Source organism: Carassius carassius, chromosome 24 (assembly GCF_963082965.1).
Source record: "Carassius carassius chromosome 24, fCarCar2.1, whole genome shotgun sequence".
NCBI lineage: Eukaryota > Metazoa > Chordata > Actinopteri > Cypriniformes > Cyprinidae > Carassius > Carassius carassius.
Window position 1 is genome coordinate 9,260,017 of NC_081778.1, and position 25,328 is coordinate 9,285,344.

At 39.5% G+C, this 25,328-nt stretch overlaps 1 protein-coding gene across 3 annotated transcripts in view; it reads left to right on the plus strand.

Annotated features, from left to right (window-relative positions):
* The window catches only part of LOC132102772 (triple functional domain protein-like), a 217,056-nt gene that overhangs the window by 127,486 nt on the left and 64,242 nt on the right, over window positions 1-25,328 (plus strand). For all 3 annotated transcript variants that reach the window (XR_009423289.1, XR_009423290.1, XM_059507405.1), the window contains exons 5-13: window positions 4,022-4,214; window positions 6,715-7,203; window positions 7,948-8,070; window positions 15,360-15,551; window positions 18,032-18,163; window positions 18,806-19,036; window positions 21,223-21,345; window positions 21,491-21,682; window positions 23,024-23,193. Coding sequence is in view for 1 of the 3 variants with exons in the window: in XM_059507405.1 (XP_059363388.1) it covers window positions 4,022-4,214; window positions 6,715-7,203; window positions 7,948-8,070; window positions 15,360-15,551; window positions 18,032-18,163; window positions 18,806-19,036; window positions 21,223-21,345; window positions 21,491-21,682; window positions 23,024-23,193 (1,845 nt within the window). In the remaining 2 variants the exon portion in view is untranslated. The remainder of the gene's footprint in view (window positions 1-4,021; window positions 4,215-6,714; window positions 7,204-7,947; window positions 8,071-15,359; window positions 15,552-18,031; window positions 18,164-18,805; window positions 19,037-21,222; window positions 21,346-21,490; window positions 21,683-23,023; window positions 23,194-25,328) is intronic.

The following is a 25,328-nucleotide window of genomic DNA, read 5'->3' on the forward strand; positions in this document are numbered from 1 at the left end:
GTCTTATGTGAGATACAGTTTATAGTCTGCTCTTCCGTGTGTTCTTGTTTTGCTCAGCTCAAGCTCAGCATCGCTCTCCATCATGGCCCCCCTTCATTTTGGGGCTCACGTGGGAGGGACCAGAGCCGCCGTTTCACCAGGGCAGAAGAAAGAAGCCAGCGACACTGCCCATGATGGCCGCAGGTCCAGCACCACAGCACAAGATGGCCGCCAACCTAGCGCCGCTGCGGTGCATGGCCACCAACCCCGCACCACGAGGCCAGATGGAAGCCAGCCTCACACCACAGTGCAAGATGGCTGCCAGCTCAGCACCAACACCCAAGATGGCCGCTGACACCTTTCTCGATTACTTCGAGATGTTATCTAAGATCTTAGAGATTCCCAAGACTGTTCACGTCATGGCTGCTGAGCCAGCACCACAGCACAAAATGGCCGCCAGCCCAGCGCCACAGCACAAGATGGCTGCCAGCCCAGAGCCACAGCACAAGATGGCCACCAGCCCAGCGCCACAGCACAAGATGGCCGACTCGACGCTTGAGTCTCCAGACAAGGTGCCACCGACTCGCCATCATAGAGGGCGGAGGAGGAGGAGACAGGCGCCTACCATTCCTCAAAGCCCGGAGAACGTTCCCGAGCGGACCGCTGCCGTCCAGGAGGACGTTCCCAAGCGGGCCGCTGCCGTCCAGGAGGCCGAGGTGGTTCCGGAGGCCGAGGCGGTGCCCGATGCTGTTCCGGAGGCCTAGGCGGTGACCGATGCTGTTCCGGAGGCCGAGGCGGTGCCCGAGGCCGTTCCGGAGGCCGAGGCGGTGACCGATGCTGTTCCGGAGGCCGAGGCGGTGCCCAAAGCCGTTCCGGAGGCCGAGGCGGTACCCGAAACCGCTCCCGAGGCCGTTACCGAGGCAGTGCCCGAGGCCGTTCCAGAGGCGGTGTCCGAAGCCGAGGCATCTCACGTCTCCACAGGCAGTCCAAAGTCAAGTCAGGTGCCCATTTACTTTCCAGAGTTGAGTCAGTTCCCGGTTGACCCTCCAGAGTCGAGTCAGGTGTTCATGGACCCTCCTGAGTCAGGGTTAGTCACCGTCGACCATCTAGAGTCAGGGCTAGTTCCTGTGGACCTTCCAGAGTCGAGTCAGGTGCCAGTTGACCCTCCAGAGTCGAGTCAGGTGCCAGTTGACCCTCCAGAGTCGAGTCAGGTCCCAGTGGACTCTCCAGAGTCGAGTCAGGTCCCAGTGGACTCTCCAGAGTCAGAGCCAGTCACCGATGACCTTCCAGGGTCAGGGCCATTCACCGATGACCTTCCTGAGTCAGGGTCAGTCACCGATGACTTTCCAGAGTCAGGGCTAGTCACTGGGGACCTTCCAGAGACAAGGCGGGTCACTGTTGAACGTTCCAAGTCAAGTCACTGGGTGGGCTGCTGTTCAGCCATGTTGGACTCTGGCATCGACCACAGGGGGGTGGTGGTCATCTGCTCCACCCTGGGGGACTCTGGCATCAACCACGAGGATGTGGTGATCTTCTGCTCCGCCCTGGGGGGCTCTCGCTCGGACTACACGGTTGTGGTGGTCTTCCGCTCCGCCCTGGGGGACCCTGGCGTTGACTACATGGTTGTGGTGGTCTTCCGCTCCGCCCTGGGGGGCTTCATGTTGTTGTTTTTGTTTTATGTGTTCACTTCTGTCCCTGTTCCCCTCTGTTAGTCTGGCTCTCCATCCCTCCCCCTGAGCCTCCACCTGTCCGCCTCCCTCCTGGTCTCTGTTTTGTGTCTGTCTTGGAGCGTCTGGGAGCCGCTCCATAGAGGGGGGGTACTGTCACAGTGACTGGGTTGTGTTCCCTGGGTTTCCACTAGGTGTCCTCAGTTCCCACGGTGTTTATCATATTATCACTTCCTGTCTCCTTATTTGGTCACCTTCCTCCTTGTTTAGGTAATTGATTGTTCCCCACCTGTCTCCTGTTTCCCCATTATCCTCTTGTGTATCTATACCTGGTCTGTCTGAGTCTTTGTCATGGAGTCCTTGTCTTATGTGAGATACAGTTTATAGTCTGCTCTTCCGTGTGTTCTTGTTTTGTGTTCATGTTATTGGATTTCCTGGTTTTGACCCTGCCTGGACTGTTTACCCCTTCGGATTTGCCCTTCAATAAAAGACTCATACCTGCACTTGGATCTCTCCTCGTTCCTTGTATCAACGTACGTGACAGTCTTAGCTAAGACGCAGTACGAGAGAACTCTCGTAAGAGAACGTACTCGGTTACTAACGTAACTTCGGTTCTCTCTAGAAGAGGGAACGAGTAATGTGTTCTCTGCCGTGCGAACGATTCACTCTGGTTTGCTTCGGCGATGAAATAAATCAGGTGAGTCAGCCTTTTCGAGCTCCTTTTATAGGGTTGGGCCACACCCGTTTCGGCGGGAAGTGGCATGAAGGGCGCGAAGACCTTATTGGTCTGATGTTGCATCAGCCTGTGCTCGATAGGCTGTGCAGTTGCCGCAGAGCAGCCAATGAGCGAGCGAGCCGTCTCCCCTATGGCTGTGTGCTGCTGCAAATGCGCTTTACAAAAATTCAAAATTAAGGATAATTTTTTGCTTCAGTATTTCGTGAAAAGAAACTTTTCCCGTAGCGTCTTAGCTAAGACGCAGTACTCGTTCCCTCTTCCAGAGAGAACCGAGGTTACGTTAGTAACCGAGTATGTTTTGGCTGAATAGATCTGCTATGCTTCTGCTGCTGCTGCGGCAGAGCAAGTACCGAGACTTGCTAATGCCAGTATATGCACAACATGCTGTTGTGAGCATGTAAGAAATATCGCTGCTGTAAATATAACATACATGAAATAACCCCATAGCATACAGTACATGAATCACCTCGTTGCAGATCTATACAGGTGGAGCTGGGGAAGGTGAAGGGTTTCTGGAGAAAGTTGCACTGCCACGGCAGCACTAGTCATATATTGGAATGTTGAGCAGCGAGCTCATTGGCTTCCAATACAGGAGAGAACCAATAACATTTAAACATAAAACAATTAATATAAAATAAACAACAAGTTATATAAGCACTTAAAATCACTGGCTTATTTATTTGAGATAAGATTAAATTGTTCCGATTCCAATTTAAATGGTGTTCATAATTTCTTGTTCATGGTTTGTATGTAATAAATTCAATCCGTGCACTACCATTGAAAAGTTTGGGGCCAGTAAGATTTAAAATATTTTTAAAAGTCCCTAGTGTTCGCCAATATTTTTTAAATATATTTCCAAATGCCATTTATTCCTGTAATGGTACGTCACATAACCCTTGACAAATCATTCTAACATGCTGATTTGGTGCTCAAGAAACATTCCCTACTGAAAACAGTTGCTGCATAATATTTCTGTGGAAATGGTGTATGTTTTTTTTTTTTTTTCTCCAGGATTTTTGATGTTCTTTGAGTTTGAACAATAGCATATAAATATTCTGTAACATTGCAAATTGCACTTTTAAACAATTTAGTGCATCATTGCTTAATAGAACTATTAATTAAAAAAATAGGCCTGCTTCAGATTTTAGAACATTAGTGTGTATATATATAGCCCCACATTGTGCTATCCCCTCTTCTTGTTTCCTCTCTTATCTCACCCTTTTCTCTCTGTGTTCTCTCTCTCTCTCTCTCTGTCAGAGAGGGAGGTCAGTATGATTTAGAGTTGTTCAGTGCTCATTCCTGCTGGAGAGTCAGACTAGAGGAGTGCAGCTGTGGATATGAAAACCCTCTTGAGTTTACAGCCTGTTTTTCGTGCTAGAGAGCTCTTTAGTTTCTTTTTTTTTCTATAGCAGTCTTCTCTCAATTTAACAAAGAAAGGTTTCTTTATCTTTCATTTACTATTTTTGGGTAATTGTAATTTTTTATACATGGTCCCTGCACATTATGATATGATATTTGATGCTCTAAAATGTATTTTAATCAGATTTGTAAAAGCAGGGGCTCTCATTTACATCTCCCTATTGATGTGAGTGTCAGCAGTGCAGAAGAGCTGATGCTGTGTTTTTATTTGTTTGTGTAGTGAGGAGGTGAGCAGACATGGCTTCACAGTCATCGTGGATATGCGAGGATCCAAATGGGACTCTATCAAACCTCTGCTGAAGATCCTACAGGAATCGTTTCCCTCCTGCATCCACGTTGCTCTCATCATCAAGCCTGACAACTTTTGGCAGAAACAGAGGACAAATTTCGGCAGTTCCAAGTTTGAATTTGAAGTAAGGACTTTATATATTATGGATTTACATTGACCGTGAATAAGAAGTTCTATTTTTGGTAGATTCATTTAGATATTGTATTGATTTTTTTTTCTAAAAATCTGTTGTGTGAGATCACAGAATCTGTCAGGGTAATACATAAAACAGAAAACACAGTTTACTTGTGTTTTACTAGAACATTCCATATTGGTGGTGTAAAAGTAGAGCTGTCAAAATTACTTCTGACCTATTTAATCAGAGCTGAGAGGAAGATGCATGTTATATTTAATCTGAAAGCGTAATCTCCCAAAGGAGGTTTCTTAAATTAACACATCTAGTGCAGCTCAACATTCTAAGGTATTATTACATTGTAATATATGTGTAATGGATACATACTAAGTGTTTATAACTACATCCTAAATATGATTTAAATCTGTTTATACCTAAACACTACAAAATCCGTCTAATTTCATTGATGTAATGCAGACCATACTGTGTTGAAGTTCTGGTCTCTTATCAACCATCAAGTCTCAAGCGTCCACTGTCTTCTCTTGTGTCTGCTGTTGTCTCTAATAACATGACCTGAGCTGCAATCTCTGGAATGTTTTTTCTGGCTCCTTTAAGTAAAGTGTTAGTGTAACTGATCCAAAAGGATTTGCATTCATTATCCAATCTGTGTTTAATAGCATTGTTGTTTTAAATAACAACTTCAGCTTCTTGGAAACATCCCACTGAGTCACTGACAAAACCGTTTCTTTCAGAACCCAGAATTTACAAAATATTGTCATACTTTGCAGTAATCTGTTTTTGGTTGTTGTAAAGATGTCACAAATATGCCTCACCCACATATAAAAAAGTACATTGTAATATTAAATTGCCAAAATGCATAAAAAAACTAAACTATTTATTTGCAAACTATTAATAGTCAAGCAGGGTCACACTTTGTTTTGAGGACCAATTCTTACTATCAACTAACTAGTAACTATGACTTTTGCCTCAATAAACTCCAAATTTGCAGTTTAGTAATAGTTAGCAAAGTAGTTGTTATGTTTAGGTATTGTGTAGGATTCAGAGATCTAAAATATGATCATGCAGAATAAGGCATTAATATGTGCTTATAAGTACTAATAAACAATTTTCACAATACATATTGTTTCAAAGTAGCTTTACAGAAAATCCTGATGTTAAAGGGGTCATATAATGCAATTTCAAGTTTTCCTTTCTCTTTGGAGTGTTACAAGCTCTTGGTGCATAAAGAAGATCTGTAAAGTTGCAAATCTAAAGTCTCAAATCCAAAGAAAAATTCTTTATAATAGTTAAGACTCGTCAACGCACTCCTAAAACGCCTCGTTTAAACACATCCCCACATGTCTACGTCACGATATGGGAAGATCTGCATAATGCCCCCCAAATGTTAACACAAAGAAAGAAGGCGTAACCTTTGTTTCTCACTGTTGCCGCTGGCACCATGTTGTGGAGATGTTGTTTCATTGTGAAAATACTTTGTTTGGCCTTCCAAAGAGGACACAACTAGAAAGCAGTGGTTAAGTTGTATTTACCACATTGTTCCAAAACAGTTCAACCCAAATATTCAGATCAAGGACTGTTTCTTGATCCTAAGAGAGAAGACTACATACCAGCTGTTCTGACTCACAGTCTGTAAGTACGTCACATATGTTAAGGATTTGTCACTCATGATTCAAACGTGAGTTTTGAGCAGTGTAGAGTAGCGCTTGTTGTTTGTCGTTTCTCCGATTACAAATGCAGACATGGTTGTATGTTTACTCGGCACGACGCAACATGTAAAAACACAGTATAAGTCATTATAATCCAGAATTATGTCCCAACTGGATGCAACAAATTCCTCATTTGTAACAGGTTTTATTGTTTTGTCGCGTCGGTGATCTGACTGGGACACCCATTATGTATGGCAAGGGGCATACGGCTAATCACAATGCACTGGACAGCTGGCCAAGCAGAGCACACCTTGCTTTTCAGACCGATGAGGTTTGTAAAAATCGACTAAAATCATAACTGTTATGTTCTCACTGCCCCAACAGACATTGACAAATGCTGACTGAACATGTTCACTCAGGAGACAAACTCCGACCAATGCCAACAGATGCCGAATGGTGTGAATTGGCCTATGTATATTTATAAACTAAAATTAAAATTAAATTTTAAAATATCACATAAATGCTAGTTCAAAATATAAGTAAATAATTTGATTTTATATAAATAATAGTGGCAGCATTTAAGGGCATTATAGACACTCTAGACTGTCCTCAAAAGCTTAAAAAAAAAATCAATTGCAAGTTAAGTCTTTGAATGTGGAGCGCTGTTTCTGTGCCATACAGAGTTACTGCATACAGTATGTAGATAGGTAAAGTGTTCCATGGGGTTCAATTTCACTTAGGATGAAGTTAAACTAAATGAAAATGAGAAATCTTAAATAGATTAAATAAAAAAAATCTGCTACATTCATAATATGAACTTAAGTATCCTACTTTTATCTTTTTAGACCATCATGGTGTCCCTTGAGGGTTTGACCAAACTGGTTGATCCTTCCCAGCTGACTCCAGACTTCGATGGAAGTCTGGATTATGACCACGAGGAGTGGATCGAAGTTCGAGTGGCATTTGAAGACTTCACGAGCAATGCTGCTCGCATCCTTTCCCGTTTGGAAGAACTCCAGGACTTGGTGTCCCAGCGGGAGCTTCCGTTAGACCTGGACGGGTCTCGTCGTGCTATAGAGGAACATGCCTCCCTGAAGAAAAAGGTTACTAAAGCTCCTGTGGAGGAGTTAGATACTGAGGGTCAGCGATTGCTTCAACGAATCCAGTTAGGGGAAAAAGGCAAAGGAGATATCCAGGGAATAGCTCCAAAAGTCCAAGCACTTCTGGATAAACTTCACGCCACACGACAACATCTGCACCAATCCTGGCACATGCGCAAAGTCAAACTCGATCAGTGCTTCCAGCTAAGACTCTTTCAGCAGGATGCAGAGAAGGTATGAACATGCATTAATATATGTGAAGTTTAATAGGGAGAAAACTGAATAGTTTTACCTATTACATTGGACTAGTACCATAACATAATATGGAAGATATACCCTAAATAGATACTTCTTATTTATAATTTATATAACTTTGTGTAATGTTATAAACGTCTTGTTTTTAAAATCCTAACAAAAATACACTGTTCATATATTTGCATGCTACCAAGTTGTGGGGCATATACATATATGTATATATATACAGTAACAAAAAATTGTATTGACCCCAAACATTTGAACACTGTCTGAAAAGTAAGTTAAATATTTTGTACCAGTCTTTTTATAGTGATATACAAGCATTACAGGGAAAGCAAATATTCTATTCTAGCTATTTTTTGTTTTTCCATTTAATAGTCAGAATTTCTTAAATCTGTAAATAAATAATACCAAAATACAACAAAATCATTTGTAATAAAAGTCAATAATACCAAATATTAACAAGACTTTATGGAATCCTTTGAAACTTCACATGAATAGTGAAGTTTCAAAGGATTCCATAAAGTCATGTTAATCTTTGGTATCATTGACTTTTATATCAGTTATATAATCATATGAGCAAATCCTTTAAAACTTCACTAGTCATGTTTTGAGGGTGCACAAAAATATTAGTACAATGCTGTTTCTTTATGAGAGTGGAGTCGAAGTATAACATAAAAACAGAATTTCATTGGCCGTGCCTTCCATTTTTCCACTCAACAGATGTTCGATTGGATCGTCCATAATAAAGGCCTGTTCCTGACAACCTACACAGAGATAGGAGCCAACCATCAGCATGTGCTCGAGCTGCAGACCCAGCACGACCACTTTGCAATGAATTGCATGGTAAGGCTGTGCCCAGTGGTCCAGCAGTAATGTGTCACCACCTGAGGCATTATAACAGTGTAGCTTGATGTGTGTTACATCATTTAAATGATGTGCGTTTGTTTGTGCACGTGCCCTGACTCACTTAGTCATGCAAGAATGAATTTTCTGTTGTCATATATGTGTATATATAATGCTTGAAGGGTATATAATACCACAGGAGAACAGTCATGTGCATATACTTCACATCACATCACGTGTGTGTGTGTGTGTGTGTGTGTGTGTGTGTGTGAATTGTTCGTAAAACCATTCGGATGTAAATCTTCATATCTATGAAATTGTTACTTGCTCCCAACTGTGCTTAAATTAGGCATAAAGCATCAAAAGTTTTTTTTATTTTGTTTTTTTTTCCTAAGCAAGCTGATGACATTTAATAACACTATTTACCATGATAATATAATAAAATGAATTGAATTTACCACCGAGTTAAAAGCGAAAATGAATTTAATTGATCAACAAATAAATAAGTTTCACTTCAAAAATCACTTCACTTTTTTTTTTTTTTATGATCTTGCACAAGACTCTATTTACCAATAATTGGAATTCATTAACATATAACAAATATAAAATCTAAGGTTTATGAAGCATTTGCAAACCCAAGGGGTAGTTTTTGGGTCCAATTTACACCCAAATTACTCAAATAAGAGAATTCAGTTTATTAGTATTAAAAGAAACAGCGTGCTATTTATTTGATTTTTTTATTATATTATTTTTTGTTTATTTTTTGTATGAAAACATTTACATTAACAATTAAGGAAAAAACTTGGTATAGAAACGAAACAGTTCTAGATAAACAATTAGGAAAAACAGGTCACATTTTATTTTAAGGTCCAATTCTCGCTATTAATAAACCAATAACTATGACTTTACTAACTAACTGTGACTCAAAAAACTCATTATTTGCTGCTTATTAATAGTTAGTAAGTTAAGTTTAGGTATTGGGTACGATCTGTGATGTAGAACATGGTCATGCAGAATATGCGCTTTAAGTACTTTAAGTACTAATTGACAGCAAATATGTTAATAATAGCCATGCTAATAGTAAAGTTTTACCAAAAAACACTATAGTTATGGAAACAAAACAGATTTGGATAAATAATAAAGAAACATAGAAATAAAGCAGATTTTAAAACGTGTAAGAAAACAAACAATATAAACAAAAAGAAAACAAAATAAGTGTAGATAGTAGAATGTTACTGCAGCTAACTGTTATTATTACTATTTTCATGCATTTGTGTTCTCTACTCTAACTAATTTTCATTTCTTGTGTGGCAACGCAGGGAAAAAGGACACTATATGTGTTTTTAGTTTAGACTACGCCACCCTGGGAATTTCACCCAGAGAATATTATCTGCGCACAAGTTCCCCACTAAAGACAAAAGCATGGAGACACAGGTATTTATACAAAATTACAAAAAAAGTTTATTATAATTTATAATAAAAAAAACCCATACACAGGAAAAAAAGGACAAGCCTCAAACAGTCAAATACAATGTTCACAAAAAGGAAGCTGCGGCCTTGCAAGAGATAGGCATGTTCCCCCTCACACACACACACTACACACTCACTCTCACAGCACAAAAAAAAACCCCAGTGAAATGATCAGTCACGGCACACGTTGTAGGCACCACACACATACCACACAAAGAAGAAAAGATTACCACAAAGGTTATACAAGCTAACAGGTGGATGGCAAATACTCATCCATCTACAGGCCTTGACATTCAACCTTCATAGGCCCAATCAAATGAAGAAAATAACAAAATAAATCAATTCACAAATATTACATTTACCAAGAAAGCCAATTTAAGACATGGAAAATTATACAAAAGAAAGAAAACCCCAAAAAATAAAAACCACAAAGTACTCCTTCTACAAAACAAAATATCAAACCGAAAACGGTAATTTGAGATCTTAATATGGGCAGAATATCCACTGAGGAAATGTGTGTAAGCAGAAAATATAAAGATGTAACAAAGGCACTATTAAAACATTGTTTCACAACAGTATAAAAATGGCCTATGACAAAACAGCGGTGACACTGCACGAACTGCAGTTCTCCTGAAATTCACACAAATAATTTAAAACAATCTATATATGCACATATAAATTGTAAAAGGAGAAATTAGATGGTGACCTACTGCGAGGCCAGGCCCCCGAAAGGACATCCCCTAAATAGTTTAATACAATCGTCATTCACACACCAAATCACGAACTAACAAAACAAATGCAGGAGAGTTGCCACTTAACCAGTTGCTACACTTTAATAAGGCGAAGACAAATTAAAACCTGTCATAACCCGCACCTGAAGTCCACAGACGCCCGCACAACAGCCATCCGAATGAAGCCAAAACCACGTTTGTAATGAAACGCGAATGGGAAATTGTTGTCCACCCGGAACGATCACAGCCGCATGCAGCAAACAGGCCAGAGTTCCCAAAATAACATGCTGGGAGCGGTCACAACAGTGTACAGCATTAAGCAAACAGGCGAGCGTTCACAGAAGACGCGCAAGAAGCCTAAATACACGCGCAGGTTAATGACGTCACCTAACTTAGAATGCGGACAAATGGGCTTTCAGCTCATTATGCCACACTTGTAAGGTTGCCACCCTTAACAATTGCTAGGCTGTTTTTATAGGTTTTCATCAGGCTCTTTGTTGCTCTTTTGTTAGTGTGTTTGGCTGTGAGAACAGTCCATCCCCCTCTCACGTTATTATAACTGTGCACAACTTAACGGATGAAATGCTTTGTCAAATGTTTTCTTTGGGTTAGCTTGACTGTTGGGCAGCCAGGGACACTACAGCCAACTCCTCAGGAAGTCCTGAGAGACAAAATTCCTGTCTGATATGAGGCATGAATGGACATAAACACTTTTTTATTTACTTGGTTATAGTGTTAGGTGGTAGGGCTGTGTGATTAATCGGAATCGAATCGAAATCGCGATTTGAGACGTTGTGATTTGCTAATCGAAAAAAAAAAAAGCCTGTAATGTGGATGCGATATTACTTAGAGCATATGCATGACTCCCAGCCTTGAGTGACAAGTCTTACTTACCAATAGAGTGAGCACACCTCCGTTCTTTCTCAATCAGCTCTGCTAGCCAACTGTGTAAAAAACTGTGTAAAAAAAAAAAAAAACAGAAAGCAGGAGAGAGACAGAGTGGGATTATGAGGTCTACAGGGTCAGGTCGATAGATAGACGCCATTATGTCGAGCGCAAATGAACCAGTGAACCGTTTTCTTCAACCGGTTTATTGAATCGAACTGTCCGAAAGAACTACTGGTGATCCGAAAACCGATGCAACAGGTTCTTGACTCGAGAACGAGTCAATCTTTTGTTCGTTATCTGGCTCGGCTCGGTGTTCATCTTCAGTTCTCTCTTCACAGCAGTTCAGTCAGTGTACTGTTTGAGTAAATGAAGTACTCCGGGATATTGGTTTGTTTTAACTCAGAGGGAGTGTCATCTACATTAAAAAAGTTAACAGCTTAAGTAATTTGTGGATTAATGCGTATTGGAGACGCGAACCGTTTAAAACAATTCCGTTCGATTTGGTGGACTGGTTCAAAAATATCCGGTTACATCGAATGATTCGTTTCGCGAACTGGATATCACAAACTGCTGTGTTTTGAACTCTCTCATAACAGACATGGAAGAGAAGACAATGATGAATAAAGTCGTAGTTTTTGCTATTTTTGGACCAAAATGTATTTTCGATTCTTCAAAAAATTCTAACTGACCCTCTGATGTCACATGGACTACTTTGATGATGTTTTTCTTACCTTTCTGGACATGGACAGTATACCATACACACAGTTTCAATGGAGGGACTGAGAGCTCTCGGACTAAATCTAAAATATCTTAAACTGTGTTCCGAAGATAAACGGAGGTCTCACGGGTTTGGAACGACATGAGTTATTAATGACATAATTTTGATTTTTGGGTGAACTAACCCTTTAACGCTCGGTTATATTCTCGCGCAGCCCTGCACTGCAAATCTCCACGAGCGCATCTGGCAGTATGGATGAGGCTCAATGCACACAGCAACCTGCATCGACTCGCGCCTGGCTCTGCGTTTAAAACTAATGTAAATTCAGTCTAACTGCTTGCTAATTTCACTTGAATAAAATGAAACATTCAACACATTTTCCACTTGTTCTTAAAATCCCAAATACAATGTAACACGTAATACTTTAATAATTGACTAAAGAAATTAAGTTCTTTTATTTATATATATATATAAAAATCTTTCCAGTGAAATTCAGTAATTAAGTTAATTCTATAAAAGTAGTTATACCATTATAATCTTGTCTGCTGATATATATATATATATATATATATATATATATATATATATATATATATATATATATATATGGAAAACCCCTCCTAAAACACAATTGAAAATTGAATGGATTTCAGGGTTATAATGGGAATTTTATTGGATAGAAAAACAGTAATTCCTATTGGAATAATGCCAAAAACAAAAATGAATTTTGTAATGGTTTAATGGAATCTGTAAAAAATTCGTTTTTTTTTTTTGTTTTTTTTCAGCAGGTTAATGATACTCATACTGTGCTGCACATTATTGACAATATTGAGCTGAAGCTTGACTTTGCAAATTTAAAATCGCAAATCAAATCGCAGTATCTGTCAAAAAAAATCGCAATTAGATATTTTCCCCATATCGCACAGCCCTATTAGGTGGTTATTCAGTTTATATTTTTTGATGAGGTGATAATGCACGTCTTGTGTTAATCGTGTTTATCACATCCTTACTTACCTCACACAACTAAAATACTTTGTCTGTAGCTATGGATGAAACCAGGAGGCTTGAGACTGTCCCATAGAGTAGACTGCCAAGTAAATTACACTGTCAGAGTCCAAAAAAGTATGAAAGACATAGTCAGAATAGTCCATCTGCCATCAATAGTTCAACCGTAACATTATGAAGTGACGAGGATACTGTTTGTAAGTGAAAAAAATCTAAAATAACATCTTTATTCAATAATTGATTTGTCAACAGTCTCCTCTGTGTTTCTCCACATCACACAGACTGCCTAAGCTCTTATGTGTCAGCCGCGCCACATGGATACTGTTTTTATATTACATTCTAAAATTGTTAAAGATTTCACAGAACCACGATCAAAAAAATAAATAGAAAATAAAATGTGTGTGTTGGATGTTTATAATTAGGAATATTTTGAGAATTTTGGTGATGATACAATAGCCTTGGGTTAATAGCCTGCAGGTTCTGCGGCATTTGCCACATGTATTTACAGTAATTCAATAGGCGATTTATGGAGACGTCAATGTTCATCACATGGCACAGTGGGGGCCTGGTTGTAACCTTTCGTAATAGACATGCTTAAGCAGCTATATCATTGAGTTCCAGGGGTAATGTCACCTTAGTGCAACATTATGCTTGTCAAGTTGTAAATGAACGGTCTTATGAAAGACAATCTGGAGGACAACATGTAGAATGTCATGAAGTGATTTTCTCATGTGCGGAAGGCTTTTGTTCTGCGGTATGTGTGTCTTGGCTGTGTTATTTATATCCAAAATGTAGTTGTTTCAGGTGCTTGAACAAAATACTAATGATGAAAAAAAAAAACATAAAAAGTCCTCATCGAAGCAGTGTGTGTGTGTGTTTATATGGTATAAAAAAAAGTATATAAAATTGTTATATAAAAGTATATGTAAAATTGTATATATATATATATATATATATATAATATATATGCAAATAATTAAATCAAAACTTAATCTTTAGAAATGTTACTTGACTAGATTAATTTTAATTTTTAATTTAGATTCATTAATTTTCTTTTTTTTCTTTTTTACTATGATTTTGATAATAAATGCAGCCTTGGTGAGCATAAAATACATCTTTCTAAAAAATATATTGTATGTGTGCAGATACAGTTTACACTTTGTTTGGTGTCATTTCTGCAACAAACATATTTCTTGATTTGTGTAAATTTATGTAAATCATACAAACTGATTTTATTCGATGTGCCCTACATGTGAAAGTCAATTTTGCTACTAAACCACTGGTCACTGACATGACAATAGCACCTATAACATTTAGCATATGTTTAGCCAGAGTTTATTTTAAGCTGCTTTAGATTTACATGAAAATGAGAAACCTGAAGCTCTTAATTGTTTCCATGATGCGATCCACAAGGCCTGTCATATATAACACAGGAATTTGATGAATTTGGGTTTACTGGTGCATGTCTATCTTCTCCGAGCAGCTCTGAAACCATGCTCGGGGTGAGTGAGTGATATAGAGAGTTATTAACACAATTTTCCATCCTGACTTTCCATCTTATGGAAATACATTTGTGCATGTGGGCATCGATGACTTGTTTTATCTACATATGCAGGCTGGATTATTTATAAATGGTAATCTTTAAAATGAATTATTTATTTATTTATGTGAATATTTAATGTTTTTTTTTTTGACAACAGATTTAGTGGGTGTGCACAGTTCATAGAATTAGTGTGTGTGTGTTTATGTGTTGTATGTTAATGTATAATAGATGGGTGCACCGATTCACATCCTTAACAATGATAAAATTATATAATCAACATAGTATTGTGCATTCATTGCATATTGTATTGTACTTGGACTTGATTTAAAGCTAAGGGTTTAAAAGTTTGTGTGTGTTTTTATATGTGACTGTTATTGCTCCAGGTTTTCACATGCATTGGACACGACTGCTGCAGTTTATTGCTGCACGCAGGCCATTAACAAACCCCCATCAGGTTTTCATCTGACAGCTCTCTGTGTATTGATCCTGTACCCTTTTGAATGCCTCTGGGCTGTGTAATTAGTCCCATATGAGAAACAGCATGGTAACCAGAGCTCTACGTTCTACCAACACCCTCATGCACTAGACTTTAGTTCTTCCCAAAGAACATGCATACCTCAGATCCTCCCGTTATGTCAGAGAGTAAACATTTGCTTTCTGTGATTATGTGATGTGTTTCCAGATGAAACAGAGTATTTAGGTGGAAATAATGTAGGGTGGAGCTTGATTCTATCCAAAGACTGATTGAAAGAAATATTGGATAGTGAAAAATAATGCTGTGGTGTCACTGGTTTCAGCCACTGAAAATGTTACATTTGGACCCCCCCCCCCCCCCCCCACCACCAAAAAAAATAAAAATAAAAATAAATAAACATTTAGGAAGTGATGCAGTGTATACAGAACTCTGAAAACTGTTTCTTGTGGTCTCTTGCAGAATGTGTATGTGAACATCAGTCGGATCATGTCTGTGGGGAACAGGCTGCTGGAGTCAGGTCACTATGCAACCCAGCAGATTCAGCAGATCTCAGGACAGCTGGAACAGGAATGGAAAGCATTTGCTTCTGCACTTGATGAGAGGAGCACGCTGCTGGAGATGTCTGCTAACTTCCACCAGAAAACTGACCAGGTGAGGCCTAAATGTGCAGATGCATGTACCTAGAGATACATTGAGTGGCCAAGCAGACTGATGCATCGATGATGATGATGCAATGTGTGTGTTAATTACTACAACTAATAACAAATAAAGCTCTATGCAACATACTGTCCAGATGCTGTAGTAGCAAAAACATTTAGCCAAACTGAGTTGCCTTGTAAGTATGTACTGTTCACATAGTTCAATTTTAAAGCCTTTACACCAGATGGAACCCAATGAAATAGAAAAAAAGTAGGATTCCAAACACAAAAACTCATACCAACTTTTAAAACCGTTTTCCGTTTATCAGAAAAAACAAGTTGTCAGGTTGTCTTAAATTCACATCACAGGCTAGGGTTTGCTATAAATAACATGTAGGCCTAAAACAAACAGGGTTCAGCTAATACTTCTGTTGATGGATGTGCATTCTTGCTTCCCAGACATTACAACATTAGCGATGAGAAATGAAAAAAAAAATTCCCACCCCTGACAACGCGAATCCCGTATTTTGGAATATGAGCAGTCATTTATTCCATCATCACCCGGGTGCTGATAGAGTGCTCACAGATGAGATCTAAACAGCATACGTTAATATGTGTTTAAACTAAACTCATTTAAGCTTTGCCAGTTTAAACATTTAAGAGCCAGAGGATGCGAGCTCGCGCGCTCAGTGAGAAGATTTGTGCGTGAGCTCATCCGAAGCCTCAGAACGCGTGCAAATATTAAGCTCTCTCTTAAGTATTGTGTTTAAATGGACAAATTCAGACAAAAAATATGTCAAAATGCTCGTCTTGATAAGTATCCTACAGCAGACATAGCCGGCTGAACGTAGGCCTACTGTATCAGTGCACTGGATCAGTGCATTTTCTTAAAGTGACAGTCTTAATCGAAGAGCAACAACAAATAAATCAATCACTGCTCTTGATTAAAAAGCTTTTGTATCTTCAATAAAGAATAATCTTTCATTTATACAGTCCAATATGCAATGCTGTTTTACATTTGATTACTTTATTCAATTTCTGTACCTAAAAACTTCCTACCTAAAAAACAACAACTGAAAATCACTGTTTATTGTATGTACTGTATCTTTACTCTATTGTATTTATTTGTGCAAAATAATGCTGGTAGTTGGATAGAATATTCTTCTTCTTTTTTTTATTAGAAAGTATAGTTTTTCCATAAACATAGCACGTACAGAACTGTACCGAAACCGTGACTCTAAAACCGCGAAACTAACTGAACTGTGAAAAAGTTGAACCGTGCCACCCCTACTATATAAACAGTCAGACTAAACTATATTTGTTTTTTTTTTCCAGTGTAAAATCTTGAATGTTTATTACTTGTTTTGTAAGTGACTCACCAATGATTTTTCAGAGACTCTTTAGTTGAATGCTTCATGTAAATAGGCCTGTGCTGGAAAAAGGATGAATGAATCTGTTCCTTTCATCTTTCGGTCCTTTATCTTTCTCCTTGAGCATTTAATATCTGTTGTCAGCATCAATAATAGACTGACACTGTGTTTATTACGTTTATTTTGCTCTCAATGTGAAGGGGAAAAATAGTTTTTATGTGTACAGACAAATTGCAATGTATTTAGACTTTTCCTAAACAAGACACTTTTAAGAAACACTCAGTGGTGGATGACCCAAAGTTACTCCTCTTTTATCACAGTACAGTAACAATCTTTCATAGACATTAGTTTAAACTCAATAAATATAAACAACGTGTTACTAATTTATTTTACTTCTAGGTTTGTATAATAAGCTGCTCAAGCAAGCGGCAAAACATTTAAACATAACAATTAGCCTACTTGTTAGGATATAGCAAATATTTAAAATTAAAACACCACTGACAGAAACAGTCGACTCTTGTGTTTTTTGCATTTAAATCTTTATTGCAAGCAATCCCATGGGTCTTAATGAGCTTTGTTTTTCTCCTTCCATAAAAGTGCATATATTTGCCTTGTTTATCTAAAGGTGCTCTTTTTCTTGTTTTAAACCTAGCCAAAAACCCATGTATTGCATGTGATACACAGTAGGCTTTAATTAGTATACATTTATTGTGAAATTACAGCATTTCCGTGTCAATCCATGTTCATTCTTACCACAAACAATGCGCTGTCACTTTAATTCAGTGCGTGCAGCAGAGCAAAAATAGACTCGGTACGTAAACAATCGCTGCACTGCTGCAGATGCACCGCTCCTGGAACGCACTGACGGACCGCAACCTCGTGCAGTGTGAACGCTGGAATCCATTAACATGGGTGTGCGTAAAAGAAATATGCAATGCATACGCACTGTAGACGGTGTATGTGTGAAACAGGCATTAGCCTCATAACAACAATTGCTATGTTGAGACTTGGGTCATATTCTTGACTTACTGTGTAATCATATGTGTATGTAGTAACAGATTACAAATGTGAATGTGGCTGGTTTAAAAAAAACAGTAACTTGACTATTCTTGTCTTTTTCTAGTATATGAACAACATTGACTCATGGTGTAAGGCCTGTGGAGAGGGAGAACTTCCTTCTGAGCTACAGGACATGGAAGACACAATCCACCACCACCAGGGTCTCTATGAACACATAACCACTGCCTATTTGGAGGTACAAATCTCTCTGTGTCCATTAAAGTAAAAAACTATGCTCTTCAGTAAAAAAAAAAAAAAAAAAAAAACTTTTTACTAGTGTTTGTGAATAGTTTTGCCTTAAAGACTACATTCAGGATACCTCTGAGCTGAGAAAGAACTAAGAAAAAAAAATCAGTCATGACAACTCTTGGAATAGTTTTTCTTCAGTATGATGATGTTAATGTTGTTGGTCTTTGTGGACTAGATCTGCTACACTGCTGCTGCTGCAAGGGAAATATGGACTTGCTTTACACAGATATGTTGCTGTGATCTTGTAAGCTGCTGCTGCTGCTGCATGTATAGACACATATACAGTAAATCCCATAGCAGATCTAGACAAGTGGGAGGTGGAAGGTTTCAGGGAAACTATGATGGTGCACTGCAGGACCAACTTATAGTAACAACTGTACCAGAATATTTAAATGGTGAGCAAGTAAGCTCATTGGCTGCAGAGCATAGGCCAATCACCTTGAGCTGTGTAGATGTGATTGCTAGCATATTGCATGTAAAGGAACATGTAGAGTTTTATGACTGAACTGGATTTTCAGATGAAGGTGGGATTCTTTTTTCTGTAAGTAACATCTTTGGGTGTTCATGTGTATTATCTGTACATCCTCAGGTTAGTCAGGATGGCAAAGCCCTACTAGATAAGCTACAACGGCCTTTGACCCCAGGGAGTGCAGATTCACTGACATCCTCGGCTAACTACTCCAAGACAGTGCACCATGTTCTGGATATCATTCATGAAGTTCTGCATCACCAGAGGCAGTTGGAGAACATCTGGCAGCACCGCAAACTTCGTCTTCACCAACGGCTACAGCTCTGCGTCTTCCAACAGGATGTCCAGCAGGTCGGATACTTACCCTTAACTAAAAAATACTTTATATACAAAATATTGTAAACACTGTTTTTTACATCCCATATGGATGTGGATTCAATTTTATTGCATTTATTCACATGTTATTTGTGAAGTGAGAGATGTTCAGGGTGGATGAGGTGTCAGAACGTTGCAGGAGACATCTGTGCAAGACAGATTTTTTCATTACATTCTCGCCCACTTCCCACAAGCTTCTTCTTGCACATGCCTATTTCCACAGAATTGTACTTTCTGATTGCAGTGATTTTGATCTGCCCGCTTTCACTTAATTTTGGTCCAATTTATGACGTATTTACTCCCATCAAGCTAATTTATTCCTGTGATGGCAATTCTGAATTTTCCACAGAAAATGTTCTTAATATAAATTGATGTGGCAAAACACAAAATGATTTTTTGATCATTTTTAGTTTGATATGACAGTGTGACACTAAAATGAGTCCTGCTCGTAAATGAGGTGAATCTGGTCGAATCTCTTCTCTTTGTCTGAATGAAATGGCAGCATCTGAATGCCTGTTAAGGCATCGTTACGTTGAATATAAAATGAGTTCTGTTTAAATAAGATTTCACTGCTCAGTAAAGAACAAATATAAATTTATAAGTGAGATTTTAGGCACCACTGCATTAAATTGTAAACATGCAATTGTTAACAGAAATGTTAAAAAAAAATTTTTTTTTAATTTTCTTTCTTTGTTTTTTGGATTAAATATTTGCCTTTTTTCTTTTTCAAGTATTTTTTTTATTATTATTTTATTTTTATTTTTTTAAGGAGCAGTTAACCCAAAAAAATAATAATTCATCTTTTAATAATTCATCATGTCATCTTTTTCAAAACAACATCCAAATGCCTCTCCACTCTCTCTCACACACACGGCCTGTCCCACACTATGATCCCAGGTTTTTTTTTTTTTTTTTTTTTTTACTTAGCATTTTTCTCTCAGAAGCATTCAGTATCAGTTGTCATAGTAACTGTGTTCAGCAGCCTCATTATGTTGAGGGTTTGCCCCATAAAATGATGCAGGCATAGGAGACCTCTAAAACTACCAGACATCAGAAAACAGCCATGTTAGCCTGAGACTGAGCATCTGCATGACAAATGATTGCTTCTATTCGCACGCACACAGATGCCAGCACACAAAAAGCTCTGAATGTTTCTATGTGTGGCACATTCAGCCAGATCAAAGGTGGCTCAATGAAATATGCATGAGTAGAGGACTCAATGTGTTTTCACAGTGTGCTCCTGTGTCTTTTGAGGCAGGTAGAAAGCTTTCAGACTTAGAAATAGTCTTTGCAGCTCCACCTTGCAGATTTCATATGGTTAATAACACATATACTACTCACTTAACCATTTCTAATAGTTTTTTATTAGTAAAATACTGCATGTGTTCAGCTGTTCATGCAAACCTGTAAGAAACAACAGATACTACTCTGTTTGTCAAATTTCTATTAATAAACACATTTATTGTACTCTCCGATAGCACCATCAGAGCAGACACCAGAGTCTTGCTCGCTTAATCTGCAGGATGACCTCATTGCGTGTTCGTGCTGATGTTTATAGTGGTGTGGAGCTGTCGCAGTGACTCCTGCTGCTTAGAGGTGCCCCCTGGTGGTTTTACTCTGGAAATACAGTGGAACTCTTTTACTGTAATGAATCAGATAGATGCGTTTAGCCAAATCATCATACAGTGCATTTAAAGTATACTTTTATTATTATTATATTGTTTTATTATTGTTTTTGTATTTTATATTCCATAGAACCGAACCCATGATGTTTGTGTAGCTACCAGTTACAGGATCCCTTACAAAACCCCTACAGTAAAAAAAAAAAAAAAGTATATTATTTTATTTTTACTCTGCTCTTTAATACTTATTCTGCTAGAAATTAACATAACATGTACAGGGTTTCCGCACTCATGGAAAATCCCACTCCCATATTCACAAGCTATTGAACAAATATGGAAATTGACTGGCAAAGTTCTAACAGTTGCATAAAACTAAAAATAATAATAATAATCTCCACATACGAAAAAGACAAAAACCATAAACGTATTCCATATAGAATGTTACTAAATTCATGGTCCTTTTATAGCGATTTAGTTGTTATTATGACCCTCTGAACAACTTTTGTTTCTTTTCTTCTTTGTGTATATCTTCTCAAATAGGTTCTAGATTGGATTGAAAACCATGGTGAGGCATTCCTTAGTAAGCACACAGGAGTGGGGAAGTCTCTGCACAGGGCCCGAGCATTACAGAAACGTCATGAGGACTTTGAAGAAGTGGCTCAGGTAAGAAAAAATGGATGTAAGATCATCACTTTGGCTATTTTCCAGCTGAATATCAACTGTTCTCCTCCCATAATCAAAACTGGGCTGGCCATCTCAGAAATTAGTCAAATGCATATTAACTTCCAAACCTCTGCATGTTTCTCAGAATACCTACACAAATGCAGACAAACTACTGGAGGCGGCAGAGCAGCTGGCTCATACTGGCGAGTGTGACCCTGAGGAGATCTACCAGGCCGCACACCAGCTGGAAGATCGTATCCAGGATTTCGTAAGACGCGTTGAACAACGCAAAGTCCTGCTCGACATGTCTGTGGCCTTCCACACTCACAGCAAAGAGGTAAGTTATGAGAGAGTAATAGTGGGTGTGGACATGTCTGGGTTTGCTAGCGTTTACATGTGCTCTACTTGACATAAATGTTTTCTCGAATATGATGTAACAGTTACACACAGTCTATACTTTTTTTGGTCTTCACTTTCAGATGAAAGTATAGGTTTGACATAATTATGTTCCTGAATATTATGTAACAGGTACAGTACAAACACAATTTCTGAAAACATACCTAGAGATGTATTATTGTTGATGATATTATTATTATTATTATTATTAATTAATTGATAGATTTACAATATAGCAGTAGCTGGTTCCCAGTGTTCCACTGATTCTGAACCATTTTGTTAAGTGTGCGGAAACATTTCTCTGTAGGTCTTGCACGACACATTTTTACTAGTAAGCTAGTCAACTAGTCAACAGATCACTGCTTATATTATGTAAAGGTAAATGATGCATGGACGTAGAGTGTGTTAATGGAGAGACCGTCACATCTGAGATGACTGGTGAGAATGCCAGACTGGTGAGAATGTAAAAGATGCATGAAAAGAAGATCGGTGTTAATGTAGTTAATGTCAGCCTTTAAATTACATAAGAATAAGAAAAGGTTGTATGTGATCATGCAAAATAAACTCAGACTATCTCAAATGTCTACAGTGTAAATCACTACTTCGTTAACACCAAACCATCCAGTTCTACTAATTTTAAAATGCACGTTAGTATTCCAATTAGAGGTTATAATACTAAGTTTATACAATAATTTCAGAACTCTTTCCTTCTGGCTCATCTATATTCCACAAATGGTGAATGATAATGAGTAGTAGTGTGTACATGATTCATCGTATACTTAATACAAGCATGCAACGCTCTCTTTAATGTCTCCATATGGCATAATGTTAGCCATCTGCTATCTGTAGCAAGCTGGCTTATATAGACATCTTTGTTCCTAAAAGAGTGTTTTATAATGGAATAAGTATTGATAAAGGATTAAAGGCTTGAGTTTTGGAAAACAAGAGAGGTAGGTGAGGTGGAAAAAGACAATGGGGAGGTGTGGAAGGACAGGGCATGGCCTGCTGTGGCAGGAGATATACTCTATGACATGCCAACACAGGCAGATGGCTAATCCTGAGCTCACACAAGATAAAGCCATTTACAGGAAATAACAACACCAGCCATTTGGTAGCAGCCAAAGTCCGTCTGGCTTTTTGTCTTATGTTCATGCATTTGGATATTTTAAATCATATAACAAATATAATTTTTTTGGAGACCCATGGATCTATATAGTTCACTGACTGGTTCACACCATTGTGAAGTTTCTGATTGGGTGGTAATGCTGTTGTTCCTCTGCAGCTGTGGACATGGTTGGAGGAGCTTCAGAAGGAGTTGCTGGATGACGTTTATGCTGAGTCAGTGGAGGCGGTGCAGGAGCTGATCAAACGTTTCGGTCAGCAGCAGCAAACCACCCTGCAGGTCACCGTCAACGTCATTAAAGAAGGGGAAGATCTCATCCAGCAGCTCAGGTACTGCCCAATGAGAAAACTTTGGTTTAGTGGAAAATGATGACATTGATTTGTTGTCATGAGAATTCTGACACAGACACACATTCATGTCATGTAATGGCCGTAGTATAGTCATATAGTCATGTAATAGCCTCTGCTCACTCAAGCCGGCCGCGGCTCACTCTATACCACGGCTCACTCTAGGCCTCCGGCTTCCGCTCACTCAAGGCTGTGGTGTGTGTGACTCTGTTCTGTTGTGAAAACTACTTTGTTTTAGGCTTTCAAAAGAAAACAGGACTAGAAATCATGTTTATATCACATTTATAATGGGTTTTATGTTTTAGTCTCTTCGATCCTGCCAGACAAGGCTTCACAATATGTTAAGAGTCATAACATTTCCGTCTCAGGCTTGAGGCATTCGGCCAATCACAATGTGCTGGATAGCTGGCCAATCACAGCACACCTCTCGCATTTCAGAGAGATGATGAGCCTTATGAAAATCAATGTGTTTCAGAAGGCGGGGCATAGAGGAGAAATAATAATGTACAGTATGTGGAAAATAATGTTTTTTCTTTTACCTTAAACCACATAAACACATTTCATTACACCAAATACACAAAATAATGTTCTTTTTAGCAGCATCATATGACGCCTTTAAAGATTGTTTAGCCATTTTTTGAAACTGGTGACCGAAAACGTCTCGGTTACGTCTGTAACCTCGGTTCCCCGAGAAGGGAACGAGACGATGCGTCGATAACGCTTTGGGAACGCATTCTGCGTGAGTGCGTCTGAAGCATCCATGTCAACTAGTCCAATGGCGAGAGTGAGCGTCAGGAGTGACGTCACGACCAGGAATTGATAAAAACCCCAACCGGAGCAACCGGTGTTAGCTTCGACAGTGCCGAAGCAAGTCGATCACAGGAACGAAGGAAGTATGGCAGGGAGACGCATCATCTCATTCCCTTCTCGGGGAACCGAGGTTACAGACGTAACCGAGACGTTCCCCATCGAGGGAGAGACGATGCGTCGATAACGCTTTGGGAACGAGAATACCCAAACCGCCATATAACAAGTGCCTGAGTGTCAGCCAGAAAAAACCAACGGCTCAAGAATTAAAAACCTGAGACCCGGGAGTAGCGTCCAGGTCTAGGCTATAAAACCTGATGTAAACTTTTAAGGTGGAAGGACATAGACCAGAAGTGAAGCGGTCCTGTAAAAACTCAAGAACTGAGCCAACAGAGCAGTGGACGGGGTCACACTGATGTTGGTAACACCAAGAAGAAAAAACATTCCATTTGAGTCTATAAAGTTTCCTCGTAGCTGGAGCTCTGGAGCTAAGAATGGTCTCCACAACCTCAGTTGAGAGACCACTCTCTATGAGCTGCGCCCCCTCAGAGGCCACACCCAAAGCTTCCAAATCTCTGGCCGGGGGTGAAATATAGTGCCCCCGGCCTGAGATAGAAGGTCTTTCCTGATCGGGATCTCCAAGGGAGGACCGTCGAGGAGATGAATCAGGTCCGCAAACCAGATTCGACTCGGCCAGTGTAGAGCTACGAGAAGTAGACTTACTCCGTCCTGGCGGACTCTCTCCAGAACTCCTGGGAGCAGAGCAACAGGGGGAAAGGCGTACAGACATAGCCTCGGCCACGTCTGTACCATAGCGTCCAACCCCAGGGGGGCTGGATGAGTAAGGGAGAACCATAGTGGACAGTGCGTCGTGTACTGAGACGCAAACAGATCCACTTCTGCTTGGCCATAAGATTCCCATATGAGCTCCACCACCTCGGGGTGAAGCCTCCATTCCCCTGACCTCAGCACCTGCCTCGACAGGGTGTCTGCTCCAATATTCTGAGTCCCTGGTATATACATTGCCCTCAGAGAGCGTAATTTCCCCAGGGACCACAGGAGGATCTGGTGCGCTAATTTGCAGAGTGGGCACGAGCGCAGACCCCCCTGACGGTTGATGTAAGAGACCACCGATGTATTGTCTGTGTGGACCAGCACATGATGGTCCCTCAGGTCTGGCAGGAAGTGCCTCAAAGCTTTGAAGACCACCATCATCTCCAGGCAGTTGTTGTGCCAAGAGTGATGATGGCTCTCCCACAGACCCTGAGCTGAGCGGCCTTCCATTACCGCTCCCCAGCCGGTAAGGGAAG